Below are 14,630 nucleotides of genomic sequence, written 5' to 3'. Positions count from 1 at the left end.
TCAGGTTTAATTTATAAAATGATATCTCACTGAATTCCTTCAGCTCCTCTAAGACTGTCGATAAGGACTGTTTAATATTCAAACAAGAGATAATAATATCATCATCCGCATAAAGACTTATTTTATGAGCTTCCTTCCCTACCATTACCCCTGAAATTAAAGGCGAGATCCTAATCCTTTCCGCCAGTGGTTCCATACATAGAACAAAGATTATTGGGGACAGGGGGCAGCCCTGTCGCGTCCCGTTTGTTATATAAAAAGGTTCCGATAGAACACCCGCCGTCCACACTCTTGCCGAAGGGGCCGCATATATAGCTAAAATAGCTGCGAGAATTGATCCTCCCAACCCAAATTTTTCCAGAACTGCCCGGACATATCCCCAGTGCACCCTGTCAAAGGCCTTCTCTGCGTCCAATGACAGGAATGCACTGGGGAGGCCAGACAGCTCCGCAATCCGAACTAAATCTATCATTCGGCGTATTCCATCTTTCGCCTCTCTACCCCTCACAAACCCTACCTGGTCTGGTGAGACCAGATCTGGAATAATCTGATTTAAACGAGAGGCTAACATTTTGGTAAAAATTTTTATATCGGTGTTCAAGAGAGCTATAGGTCTAAAATTTTCTGGGGTTATGGGTGTTTTACCGGGTTTCGGTAAAGTGACAATGGTAGCCTCCAAGTTGACTTTAGCGATTGACCCCTCGTCCTTCCACCTCGAAAATATTCTCAATAAGAAAGGAACTAGCTCCTCCTGAAAAGTTTGATAATAATAATTAGGAAATCCATCCGGCCCAGGCGCGCTAGCCCTCTTAGATTGTTTTATGGTCGAAATAATCTCTTCTTTTGTAAAGGGGGCATTCAGATAGCTCAATTGCTCATCTGAAATCTTAGGGAGATTCACGGATCTAAGATAATTTTTTATTCCCTGCGCCGAGGGTTGTGGGATCCCCGGGTCACTCCCCAGATTATACAGCTTTGTGTAATATTTAACAAATTCCTCAGCTATTCCCATAGGGTTTCTCACATGAGACCCATCTGACTTCAAAATATATTCAATCCTATTCTTTATCTCTCTTTTTTTTATTCTTCGAGCAAGGAGGGCCCCCCCTTTGTCCCCAGCGGAATACCACTTCATTTTTAATTTACGCATGTTATGTGCATGCGCAGACAGCATTGAATCTCGCAATTTAAATCTGATTGAAAATATTTCAGCAGTGATTGGAGGGGTAACCACCTTCTTGTTGATAGATTCTAAGGTTTGCAATCTGCCCAAAAGTTCTCTTTTTTCCTTCTCCTTTCCTTGTTTCAGGATAGACGCTTGTTGTAATAACACCCCCCTTATAACCGCTTTATGTGCCATCCACAAGGTTTCATCATTGATCTCCCCATTGTCATTTTTATCAAAATATTCCCTTATTGCAGAACCTACTATCGAAGATACCTTTTCATTCAGGAGTATTTCCTCATTCATGCGCCACCTGAATATGGGCGTATGTTGATAAGACAATGAAATCTTAAGATATATGGGGGCGTGATCCGACCATGTTATCAGACCAATCTTTGCTTCCATACTCCTTAATAAAATGTTATCATCTACCAGGAAATAATCTATTCTGCTGTATGTGTGGTGTCGGTGGGAGAAAAAAGTATAATCTCTTTCTGATGCTTGGACATATCTCCAATAATCATGATAATGAAATTCGAGAGCTAATGATCTCAACTCCCCTCGACTCCGCACTCCCCCTCGAGAACTATCCATCTCTCTGCTCATAGGAAGATTAAAATCCCCACACACTATTTTACCTCCTTTTCCAACTGCCTGTATTTTTTTAAATACCTTTCTAATGAATTTTCCTTGGCCTCTGTTCGGTGCATATATTGTCGCTAATGTATGTAATATCCCATTTAAAGTACAGGACAAAATCAAAAATCTCCCTTCTGAGTCTACATATGTCTGTAACACTTCACATGCCACTGTGTGTTTAATTATAATACAGACCCCACATTTTTTAACCGTATTATTAGAAAAAAAAATATGTGGAAACTGATTATGATGAAATCTCCCATTATCTATTTCAAGCAGATGTGTCTCCTGTAAACAAATTATTTCTGCTTGTGATTTTAACACCTCTGACCAAACCATGCTCCTTTTACTAGGGGAATTCATGCCTTTAACATTTAATGACATTATTTTTATACTCATTACAACATATATGTATCTTCTGCTATAAAGTCCTCCACCTCCTTACCCTTTGAACTAATCCTATTAAATACACTGATATCCAACACTATAAAACAAGCAGTTATCTCCGTCTCTTTCAGACCCAAAGCTGCACTGAAATATACAAAAGAAAAAAGGCAAAAAAATACAACACAAAAAAAAAAAAAAAACCCACGAAAATTAAAGCAACATATATTCAATGTCCTATGGTTGATCACAAATACCATAGGGGAGGCCCTGTACCTCGGGCAGCGGGCAGAAAAAAAAACCATCTGCCTTATTGGGGTCTGGAAAACAAGTTTTGATGGTTCTATCGCCTTTGTGCTGTGATCTCACTTCTCCACAATACACTTCGCTTCGTGTCCTTTCTTAGGAGACTGCCGCTATAAGGTACAGGCACAGCTCCGTGACAATTTGTCTGTGCTAGACCGCTGTCAGGATCCCACCCCTGACAGGTCCTCTCCTGAACTCTCCCGGGCTGTTTTCTGCCTAACTTCCTATCCAACCCCCAGTTTTACCCATGTGTGAGGAGTGGCCTAGTAAATAGGACCTTTTGCTCCCCCTGGCGGCCGGAGTGTGAAGTGTAATGTGTGACTGTGATACCTGGCAAGGTGACCTCTTTTAGTGCAATCAGACGTACCATCACTCCCCCTGGTTGAAGAGCGACGCCACTGCAACGACCAGACTCTGGGGCGCTGCACAGCATTATATGGGTCAAATATCTCTATGGAGCATCTTATGGGGCCATAATCCACATTTGCGGAGCATTATACGGGGCAAATGTGTCTATGGAGCATCTTATGGAGCCATAATCAGCATTTGTGCAGCACTGTATGGGGCAAATGTCTGTATGGAGCATCTTATGGGGTCATAATCAACATTTGTGCTGCATTATATGGGGCATATTTTAATACCTTTCTGACATCTGATGTACTATCCCGTCGAGGTGGGGTGGGCCCGTATGACCACCGACGGGATAGTACGTCATATGCGATCGGCCGCGCTCACGGGGGGAACGCGGCCGATCGCGGCCGGGTGTCAGCTGCCTATCGCAGCTGACATCCGGAAGTATGTGCCAGGAGCGGTCACGGACCGCCCCCGGCAAATTAACCCCCGGCACACCGCGATCAAACATGATCGCGGTGTACCGGCGGTACAGGGAAGCATCGCGCAGGGAGGGGGCTCCCTGCGTGCTTCCCTGAGACGATCGGTACAAGGGAATGTACTCACCTTGTACCGAGCGTCTTCTCCCTGCAGTCCCCGGATCCAAAATGGCCGCGGGGCTGCATCCGGGTCCTGCAGGGAGTACTTCTGGGTCAGGAGCAGGCTGCAGCTGCAGCTCTGTAAGCCTGCAGCAATGAGTGAGATCGCCGATCTCACAGAGTGCTATGCAAACTGTAAGATCGGCGATCTGTGATGTCCCCCCCGGGACAAAGTAAAAAAGTTAAAAAAAAATTTTCCATATGTGTAAAAAAAAATAAAAAAAATTCCTAAATAAAGAAAAAAAAAAATTATTTCCATAAATGTATTTCTTTATCTAAAAAAAAAAAGAAAAACAATAAAAGTACACATATTTAGTATCGCCGCGTCCGTAACGACCCAACCTATAAAACTGTCCCACTAGTTAACCCCTTCAGTGAACACCGTAAGAAAAAAAAAAACGAGCCAAAAAACAACGCTTTATTATCATACCCCCAAACAAAAAGTGGAATAACACGCGATCAAAAAGACGGATATAAATAACCATGGTACCGCTGAAAACGTCATCTTGTCCCGCAAAAAAACAGCTGCCATACAGCATCATAAGCAAAAAAATAAAAAAGTTATAGTCCTCAGAATAAAGCGATGCCAAAATAATTATTTTTTCTATAAAATAGCTTTTATCGTATAAAAGCACCAAAACATAAAAAAAAAGATATAAATGAGGTATCGCTGTAATCGTACTGACCCGAAGAATAAAACTGCTTCATCAATTTTACCAAATGTGGAACGGTATAAACGCCTCCCCCAAAAGAAATTCATGAATAGCTGGTATTTGGTCATTCTACCTCACAAAAATCGGAATAAAAAGCGATCAAAAACTGTCACATGTCCGAAAATGTCACCAATAAAAATATCAACTCGTCCCGCAAAAAACAAGACCTCACATGACTCTGTGGACCAAAATATGGAAAAATTATAGGTCTCAAAATGTGGAGAGGCAAAAACTTTTTTGCTATAAAAAGCGTCTTTTAGTGTGTGACAGCTGCCAATCATAAAAATCCGATATAAAAAAACGCTATAAAAGTAAATCAAACCCCCCTTCATCACCCCCTTAGTTAGGGAAGAATAATAAATTTAAAAAATGTATTTATTTCCATTTTCCCATTAGGGCTAGGGCTAGGGTTAGGGTTAGGGTTAGGGCTAGGGTTAGGGTTAGGGCTAGGGCTAGGGTTGGGGCTAGGGTTGGAGGCAAAGTTAGGGTTAGGGTTGGGGCTAAAGTTAGGGTTAGGGTTGGGGCTAAAGTTAGGGTTAGGGTTGGGGCTAAAGTTAGTTTTAGGGCTAGGGTTAGGGCTAGGGTTAGGGTTAGGGTTGGGGCTAGGGTTGGAGGTAAAGTTAGGGTTAGGGTTGGGGCTAAAGTTAGGGTTAGGGTTGGGGCTAAAGTTAGGGTTAGGGTTTGGATTACATTTACGGTTGGGATTAGGGTTGGGATTAGAATTATGGGTGTGTCAGGGTTAGGGGTGTGGTTAGGGTTACCGTTGGGATTAGGGTTAGGGGTGTGTTTGGATTAGGGTTTCAGGTAGAATTGGGGAGTTTCCACTGTTTAGGCACATCAGGGGCTCTCCAAACGCGACATGGCGTCCGATCTCAATTCCAGCCAATTCTGCATTGAAAAAGTAAAACAGTGCTCCTTCCCTTCCGAGCTCTCCCGTACGCCCAAACAGGGGTTTACCCCAACATATGGGGTATCAGCGTACTCGGGACAAATTGTACAACAACTTTTGTGGTCCAAGTTCTCTTGTTATCCTTGGGAAAATAAAAATTGGGGGGGCTAAAAATCATTTTTGTGGGAAAAAAAAAGATTTTTTATTTTCACGGCTCTGCGTTGTAAACTGTAGTGAAACACTTAGGGGTTCAAAGTTCTCACAACACATCTAGATAAGTTCCTTGGGAGGTCTGGTTTCCAATATGGGGTCACTTGTGGGGGGTTTGTACTGTTTGGGTACATCAGGGGCTCTGCAAATGCAACGTGATGCCTGCAGACCAATCCATTTAAGTCTGCATTCCAAAAGCGCTCCTTCCCTTCCGAGCTCTGTCATGCGCCCAAACAGTGGTTCCCCCCCACATATGGGGTATCAGCGTACTCAGGACAAATTGGACAACAACTTTTGGGGTCCAATTTATTCTGTTACCCTTGTAAAAATACAAAGCTGGGGGCTAAAAAATCATTTTTGTGAAAAAAAAAAGAATTTTTATTTTCACGGCTCTGCGTTATAAACTGTAGTGAAACACTTGGGGGTTCAAAGCTCTCAAAACACATCTAGATAAGTTCCTTAGGGGGTCTACTTTCCAAAATGGTGTCACTTGTGGGGGGTTTTAATGTTTAGGCACATCAGTGGCTCTCCAAACGCAACATGGCGTCCCATCATAATTCCAGTCAATTTTGCATTGAAAAGTCTAATAGCGCTCCTTCCCTTCCGAGCTCTGCTATGCGCCCAAACAGTGGTTTACCCCCACATATGGGGTATCGTCGCACTCAGGACAAATTGCACAACAACTTTTGTGGTCTAATTTCTTCTCTTACTATTGGGAAAATAAAAAATTGGGGGCGAAAAGATCATTTTTGTGAAAAAAATATGATTTTTTATTTTTACGGCTCTGCATTATAAACTTCTGTGAAGCACTTGTTGGGTCAAAGTGCTCAACACACATCTAGATAAGTTCCTTAAGGGGTCTACTTTCCAAAATGGTGTCACTTGTGGGGGGTTTCGATGTTTAGGCACATCAGGGGCTCTCCAAACGCAACATGGCGTCCCATCTCAATTCCAGTCAATTTTGCATTGAAAAGTCAAATGGCGCTCCTTCCCTTCCGAGCTCTGCCATGCGCCCAAACAATGGTTTACACCCACATATGGGGTATCTGTGTACTCAGGACAAATTGCACAACAATTTTTGGGGTCCAATTTCTTCTCTTACCCTTGGGAAAATAAAAAATTGGGGGTGAAAATATCATTTTTGTGAAAAAATCTGATTTTTTATTTTTACGGCTCTGCATTATAAACTTCTGTGAAGCACTCGCGGGGTCAAAGTGCTCACCACACATCTAGATAAGTTCCTTAGGGGGTCTACTTTCCAAAATGGTGTCACTTGTGGGGGGTTTCAATGTTTAGGCACATCAGAGGCTCTCCAAATGCAACATGGCGTCCCATCTCAATTCCAGTCAATTTTGCATTGAAAAGTCAAATGGCACTCCTTTCCTTCCGAGCTCTGCAATGTGCCCAAACAGTGGTTTACCCCCACATATGGGGTATCAGCGTGCCGGTTCCCTCGGTGAGGTCCAGGCTGCGTCGGAGAGGTGAGTATAGCAATATTTTTTATTTTAATTCTTTATTTTACACATTAATATGGATCCCAGGGCCTGAAGGAGAGTTTCCTCTCCTTCAGACCCTGGGAACCATCAGGGATACCGTCCGATACTTGAGTCCCATTGACTTGTATTGGTATCGGGTATCGGTATCGGCCGATACTTTCCGATACCGATACTTTCAAGTATCGGACGGTATCGCTCAACACTAGTCACGAGAAAACATTGTCAGAATCGCCAAGATCCATTGAAGCGTTCCAGAGTTGTAACCTCATAAATGGACAGTGGTCAGAATTGTAAAAATTGGCCTGGTCATTAACGTGCAAACCACCCTTGGGGGTGAAGGGGTTAATATGGAGCATCTTATGGAGCCCATCATAAACTGTATAGAGCATTATATGGGGCGTATTTTGTATGGAGCATCTTATGGGGCCATCATGAACTGTATGTATGGAGCATTATATGGGGCTCCTGATTCAATGTGGATATTCAAAAACACTTAAACTACTGATGTCTCAATTAATTTTACTTTTATTGGTATCTATTTTTATTTTTTAAATTTACAGGTAGCTGCTGCATTTTCCACCCTAGGCTTATACTCGAGTCATTAAGTTTTCCCTGTTTTTTTGTGGCAAAATTAGGGGGGTCGGCTTATACTCGGGTCAGCTTATACTCGAGTATATATAAATAACATTTCCCACATGTCTACTTTACATCAGCACAATTTTGAAACATAATTTTTTTTCTTAGGAAGTTATGAGTTAGGTCGGGGTCACACTAGAGAGAAATACGGACGAGGGAGAGGCGAAAAAACAACTTATTGCACACGGACCAATGTTTCTCTATGGGCCAGCTTCCATCAGCCGTATATTTCTCGGCCGTATCTGGCAACAGTAATCAGAGAAAGTTGGAGCCAGATTGATGAAGAGTACTGTTTGACACTCATTAAGTCCATGCCTCAGAGACTGCAACAAAACACTAGTGATGTTTTGGAGTGTTTTTTTGCTTGTTTGTTTTTCATGATTCCATATTTTTTTCCTCAGAATTGAGTGATTCCATAATTTTTCCCCTATGCTTGGTTAAAAAATGTAACCATTACTGACTGCCACATTTTTTGTTCTTGATTTCTTTTAGTGTTTCTTAAATCTAGAAAGTTGCCATTCGAAATGACTTTAGTTTTGTGCCATGTCTGTGATCTGATTTTTTTCTACAAAATTAAACAACTGAATGAACATCCTCCAAGGCCGGTGATTCCATAATTTTTGCCAGGGGTTGTATATCACTTTAGGAGCGCCACTGAGGTGCATAAACAGTGGAAACCCCCTAAGGAACTTATCTAGATGTGTGGTGAGTAGTGTTGAGCATTCCGATGCTGCAAGTATCGGGTATCGGCCGATACTTGCTGTATCGGAATTCCGATACCGGGATTCCGATACTCTTGTGGTATCGGGTATCGGGTATCGGAACAACATTAATGTTAAAATGTGTAAAATAGAGAATTAAAATAAAAAATATCGCTATACTCACCTGTCCGACGCAGCCGGGACCTCAGCGCAGGAACCGGCAGCGTTGTTTGTTTAAAATTCCCGCTTTTACATGGTTACGCGAAGTCCCGGCTTGTGATTGGTCAGGGCGGCCATGTTGCCGGGCCGCGGACCAATCACAGCAAGCCGTGACGAAAATACGTCACGGCTTGCTGTGATTGGTCCGCGTCCCGGCAACATGGCCGCCATTAACCAATCACAAGCCGTGACGTCACGGGAGGCTGGAAACGCGCTCATTTTAAAAAGGGCGCGTGTCCAGCCTCCCGTGACGTCACGGCTTGTGATTGGTTGCGTCGCGGTCAACCAATCACAAGCCGGGAGGCTGGACACGCGCCCATTTCAAAATGAGCGCGTCCAGCCTCCCGGCTTGTGATTGGTTGATCGCGGCGCAACCAATCACAAGCCGTGACGTCACGGGAGGCTGGACACGCGCCCATTTCAAAATGAGCGCGTCCAGCCTCCCGGCTTGTGATTGGTTGATCGCGGCGCAACCAATCACAAGCCGTGACGTCACGGGAGGCTGGACACGCGCCCATTTTAAAATGAGCGCGTGTCCAGCCTCCCGTGACGTCACGGCTTGTGATTGGTCAGGGCGGCCATATTGCCGGGACGCGGACCAATCACAGCAAGCCGTGACGTAATTTCGTCACGGCTTGCTGTGATTGGTCCGCGTCCCGGCAACATGGCCGACCTGACCAATCACAAGCCGGGAATTCACGTAACCAAGTAATAGCGCGAATTTTAAACAAACAACGCTGCCGGTTCCCTCGCTGAAGTCCCGGCTGCGTCGGACAGGTGAGTATAGCGATATTTTTTATTTTAATTCTTTCTTTTACACATTTATATGGTTCCCAGGGCCTGAAGGAGAGTTTCCTCTCCTTCAGACCCTGGGAACCATCAGGATACCGTCCGATACATGAGTCCCATTGACTTGTATTGGTATCGGGTATCGGTATCGGATTGGATTCCGATACTGTGACGGTATCGGCCGATACTTTCCGATACCGATACTTTCCGATATCGGAAAGTATCGCTCAACACTAGTGGTGAGCATCTTGAACCGCCAGATGCTTTACAGAAGTTTATAACAGAGCTAAGAAAATTTAAAAACAAAAACGTTTTTCCCGCAAAGTTTTTCTTTTAGCCCCTTTTTTATTTTCTCAAAGGTAACAGGACAAAATGGACCCCAGAATTTGTTGCGTAATTTTTCCTGAGTATGCCAATACCCCATGTGTGGGTGAAAACTACTTTTGAGGCACAGTGTATAGCTAAAAAGGGAAGGAGCGCCATGTTATACTGCAGATTTTTCTATTATGGTTTGAGGTGCCAAGACCCACAGGGAGAGCCCCTGAGGTGCCAAAACAGCAGAAAGCCCCATAAATTACCCCATTTTACAAACTATACCTCTCAATGAATTATTCTATTAGTGTAATGATCATATTGATACCAAGGGTGTGTCACAGAATTTTATATTATTGGGCAGTAAAGAAAAAATAGTTAAATTTTTACCACAAAAATCTTGTTTTAGCCCCAGATTTAACATTTTCATACAAGAAGTGGGTAAAATTGGCACCAAAATTTGTCCCACAATTTCTGCTGAATATAGAAATACCCCATATGTGGCTGTACAGTACTGCTTAGCCATATGGAGAGTCTAGGTAGGGATGGAACGCTATTTGCCTCCTGGAGAGCGGATTTTCCTAGAATAGTTTACGGACTCCATATACAGAGCCCCCTAAGTGCTAGAAGAGCAGAATCCCCCCTCAAGTGACCCCATTTTGGAAATTATACCCCTGCCAAAAAGTGGTTTATGCACACTGGGGCTCAGAAGGGAGGGGGGCATTTGGATTTGAGAGCGCAGAATTCACTGAATTTTTTTGGGGGGGGTCAATGAGCCATTTTGCTTTTCCAGAGCCTTTGTACTATCAGTAGCATGGAAGCCCCCTATATTTCTGTTAACAGATGACAGACCTGAATCAGGGCTTGCTTTTTTTGTGGATTGAGTTGAAGCTTCTATTGGAAACATTTTACATAACACTTGGAATCACATTCATCCAGCGATCCATGCTGAAAACATACTTTGGGGTAGCCTTATTGCAATCTTTGGGAAGCAGAATGAACAAATCCACAGCAGGTGAAGAATTGGTTTTATTTTTTATGCCGTTCCTCGTGCGGTATAAATGATTAGGGACTTTATTCTTTGGTTCGGTGCTATTACAACGATACTAGATTTATATCGGGTTTTTATGTCTGGATTCTATCACACACTAAAAGACACTTTTTTTTGCAAGAAGAAGTTCTTGCATCACCATATTTTCAGAGGTATAATTTTTCCATATTTCAGCCCACAGAGTCATGTATGGGCTTGTTTTTTGCGGGACGAGCTGACTTTTTTATTGGTACCATTTTCGGGTACATGACATTTTTTGATCGCTTTCTATTCTGATTTTTGTACAGGCTAAATAAACAAAAACCATCAATTCAGGAATTGTTTTTTTTTCTCCATTCTGTGTGTGGTAAAATTGATAAGTCAGTTTTATTCTAATGATCAGTACGATTACAGCAATGCCACATTTATTTATTTTTTTATGTTTTGGCACTTTTACACAATAAAACTTTTATAGGAACAATAATTATTTTGCATTGCTTTATTCTGAGAGCTATAACTTTATTTTTCCGCTGATGGAGCTGTATGGCGGCTTGTTTTTTGTTGGACAAGATGGCATTTTCAGTGATACTATTTTTATTTACATTTGTCTTTTGATCGCATTTTCAACTTTTTCCAAGTGGTATGATGATAAAGCATAGTTTGCTACTTTTTTTGCGTTTTTTTACTGTGTTCACTGAAGGGGTTAACTAGCATGACACTTTTATACGTGGCGATACGAAATGTGTACTTTTTTTGTTTATTTAATTTTTCTTTTACAAAAAAATTTGTATTTACTAGTAGATTTTTATTATTATTATTATTACTATTATTAATATTATTATTATTATTTAGTAATTTTTTAAAATATATTTTTTAAATGTTTTTTCCTTTTTTACCTAGTCCCTTTATGGGACTTTCACTTTTTTCACTTTGATTGCAGGTGTAATACATTGCAATGCACTAGCATTGCACTGCATTATACCTATACTGAAAGCTTCTGTGACACCATACTGTCAGCATGATCTCAGAAGCTTTCTGTAGCTTGATGACCTGGGAGTCATCCTGATGACTCCGGGTCACCATGGCAACAATCGGGCCCTGCAATGACTTCACGGGGACGCCGATCTGAAGGCGGAGGGAGCTCCCATCCCTCTGCCTCCCTCCTGAATGTTGCGATCATGCTCGATCACAGCATTTACGGGGTTAACAGCCAGGGGCGGCGCTGTCACCATTCCTGGCTGCTAGTGCAGATGTTCGGCCACTGGCAGAGCTGAGCGGCTCACTGATCGGGCAGGAAGTGCTGATATTTCAGAATCTCCCGCGAGGTCATGCTGTGAGCGGTCAATCAGATTGACTGACCACCGATCACAGCGATCTGGGTGCGAGGACTGACAGCATGGGTCCCTGCACCTTTTCCTGTGTTCTCAGCTGTCACAGACAGCTGCCGGCACTGAACTGTTTACACGCAGTGATAGTTTAAATGCATGACGGACACAGTCCTGACACCCGGCCATGAGGGACTGTGTCCGTCATTGGACGTTAAGGGGTTAAAGTCTGATCTATCAAAATATAAAACTAATTAACTGATTCAGTAAATGCTGTAAAGAGAAAAAAAAGAAAAACGCCAGAATGACATTTTTAATGGTTGGCGCAGCATTGTAAGAAATGTAATAAGAAGCCCTGACCCACCTACATTGGCCGAAAAATGAAAACATTACTAATGCTGGAAAATGACGGCACAAGCTAAATTTTTACTTTACGAATGTACAAAAAATTTTAACCACTTAAATAAAAAACAACTATACATGTTTGGTCTTGCTGTAATCATTATTACCTGGGGGAATTATGTTGCCAGAGCAGTATTACCACAGAATGAACGCTGTAGAAATAACACCCCAAAAAAGTATTGCATAATTTTTTTTTGCGCAATTTTACCGGTTTTTGATTTTTGTCCTGTTTTCCAATACATATATGTATGGTAAAATAAATGTCATTCATAACTAAAACTCACAAAAAAATACAGCTGTCACATGTCTATGTGTACAGAAAATGTAAGCAAACTTGGCACTGAGGGGTGAAGTAGTGAAGAAATAATGTATTCATGCAATCCAAAGTTATTCAGGACAACTAACTGACAACAGTCGCATTTTCTAGGGGGCTGCTCACAGGTCACCACTCACTATTCCCAAAGTAATCACACCTTCCTGATGAAGGTCCAGATTCAGGGACAAAACATTAATTATTTTGAAAAACTTTGGATTGCATGAATAAATTATTTCTTCACTTCACTGCATTCCCCTGAATGAGTTTTCTTGTATAATGACACTAATGGATTGAACTTCTACTCGAGCACCAACACGTGAAATGGAGTGACATATAACATTAAAAAGAGAGACATCAAACAGTTATGGTTCTGTGAAGGAGGAGAGGAAAAAAGTGCAAAAATGGAAAATCCCCATGGCAGGATGGAGTTAAGACACGATGTTCACATCCACCACAAGCTGTGATTAAGGGCTACAGGTGGCCTGAAATGCATCGGCATTTGGATTCTATTCATATGGGCAGTGTCGGACTGGGGTGCTGAGGGTCCACTAGTAACACTAACTTTGAGGGCCCACTTGCATATAAATATTACACTACCCTCATTCACAAATTTACCTATAACTCTGTATAATAATAAACTGGGTAGTTTGATTAATGAATGATGAGATGTTGCTTTTTTTCTATACAGAATCAATTGAATTATGCCAAGTACTGCTCATAGAGTGGGGTTGGGGGCCCAGATCTGCACAGGGGCCCAACGGGGGATTCCCATGTTACCCAATTGGCCATTCCAGGCCTGCATATGGGAATGTGTCTGAAACAATATGCATGTTTTCACTGAATATGAAGATGCAGTATTGTTTTAATGAGAATTCTGGGTGTTGGAGTATTTTCTTCTATGACGCAGAGGACTGCACAGCTAAACTGCACATATTTCAGACATGGCTTGTACGGGTGAACCTCATTGAAATTCATAGTAAAACCATGTGCATGGTACTACTGTACAGTATTACTGTGCATAGGGAGAGGCTCAGGGGCCGACACATCATTGGTTCAACCTGTGCAGCCACACAAGGCGCAGGAGGTAAGGGGGCCACTACCACCTCCAAAGCAGGTGGAATCATGCCTTATGATGGGCTATGGGGCTGCAAAGGGCCCATATTCTGTTCTTGCACTGGGGTCTCTTCTGTCCTATGGAGAGATTTGTCTGGAGAGTGGGGACTTGATTCTGTATATGATGTGTGGGAACTGACAGGTTCCCTTTAAAAGCTAAAATGATATTTTATTTAATTATCTGAGTGACTTTATACAACAAGAATGAAACCTCAGAGAAATCAGAAAGAGGGCTAATAATTATTACCATCACACAACAGGCGAGGATGAAATTCTACACATAGAACGACACTCGGGCAGAATATAAGGTGCTTGGCTTATTATGGGTGTCAGAATACTGGAGAGAGTGATGAGGAAGGGTGGAAGTAACACATAATGGCAGCCCTTTGTTTTGGCATTTTACCGTTATTATTTTGCCCACATTTGATATTTTGCATTCTGTATATTTCAGGTGTCCTCTGGTTGTCTGTTATCTCGGAGTTTTTATATATTATATTGCTCAGTCTTGGTTTTCTCCTTATGTGCTTGGAATTGTTCACTTCCAGTAACTTCATAGATGGTTTGAAAATCAATGCCTTTGCTGCTATCATTACAGTGCTGTCAGGTAGGTGACATATTTCTTTATTTACTGCACAGACAAGAACGTAAAATAAAATTCTAATTCTGATTATAATAATATTGCCCAAAGTTACATGCTGAATGAAAAGCCACCGAATATCAAAAACCTGTCACCTATAAAAATGCAATCTCCCTGGAGATATAGTGGTGATCTGCTGGTATAAAACATTTAAAGAGGTCCTTTCACCAGGTCAAAAGTACCCAGTTTTTGCCCTTGTTTTACTCCTTGCTCCCACTGTGTGTAGAATTATTAGGCAGTGAGTATTTTGACCATATCATCATTTTTATGCAGATTTTCCAACTCCAAGCTGTATAGATGTGAATGCTTATTAGATGAAGCACATCAGTTGATGTGTATTTGCATAATGAGGGAAGTGA

General features: G+C 42.1%; 1 protein-coding gene across 7 annotated transcripts in view; it reads left to right on the top strand.

Annotated features, from left to right (window-relative positions):
• Window positions 1-14,630, top strand: part of LOC143764740 (germ cell-specific gene 1-like protein) — a 156,519-nt gene that overhangs the window by 104,419 nt on the left and 37,470 nt on the right. For 6 of the 7 annotated variants that reach the window (XM_077250652.1, XM_077250649.1, XM_077250651.1 and 3 more), the window contains one exon: window positions 14,086-14,238. The exons of the other annotated variant lie outside the window; for it this stretch is intronic. In XM_077250652.1, coding sequence (XP_077106767.1) covers window positions 14,086-14,238 — 153 coding nt within the window. The remainder of the gene's footprint in view (window positions 1-14,085; window positions 14,239-14,630) is intronic. 7 annotated transcript variants of the gene reach the window in all.

Source organism: Ranitomeya variabilis, chromosome 4, assembly GCF_051348905.1.
Source record: "Ranitomeya variabilis isolate aRanVar5 chromosome 4, aRanVar5.hap1, whole genome shotgun sequence".
In the NCBI taxonomy this organism is placed as follows: domain Eukaryota; kingdom Metazoa; phylum Chordata; class Amphibia; order Anura; family Dendrobatidae; genus Ranitomeya; species Ranitomeya variabilis.
This window is presented reverse-complemented; position numbering and strand designations above follow the sequence as displayed.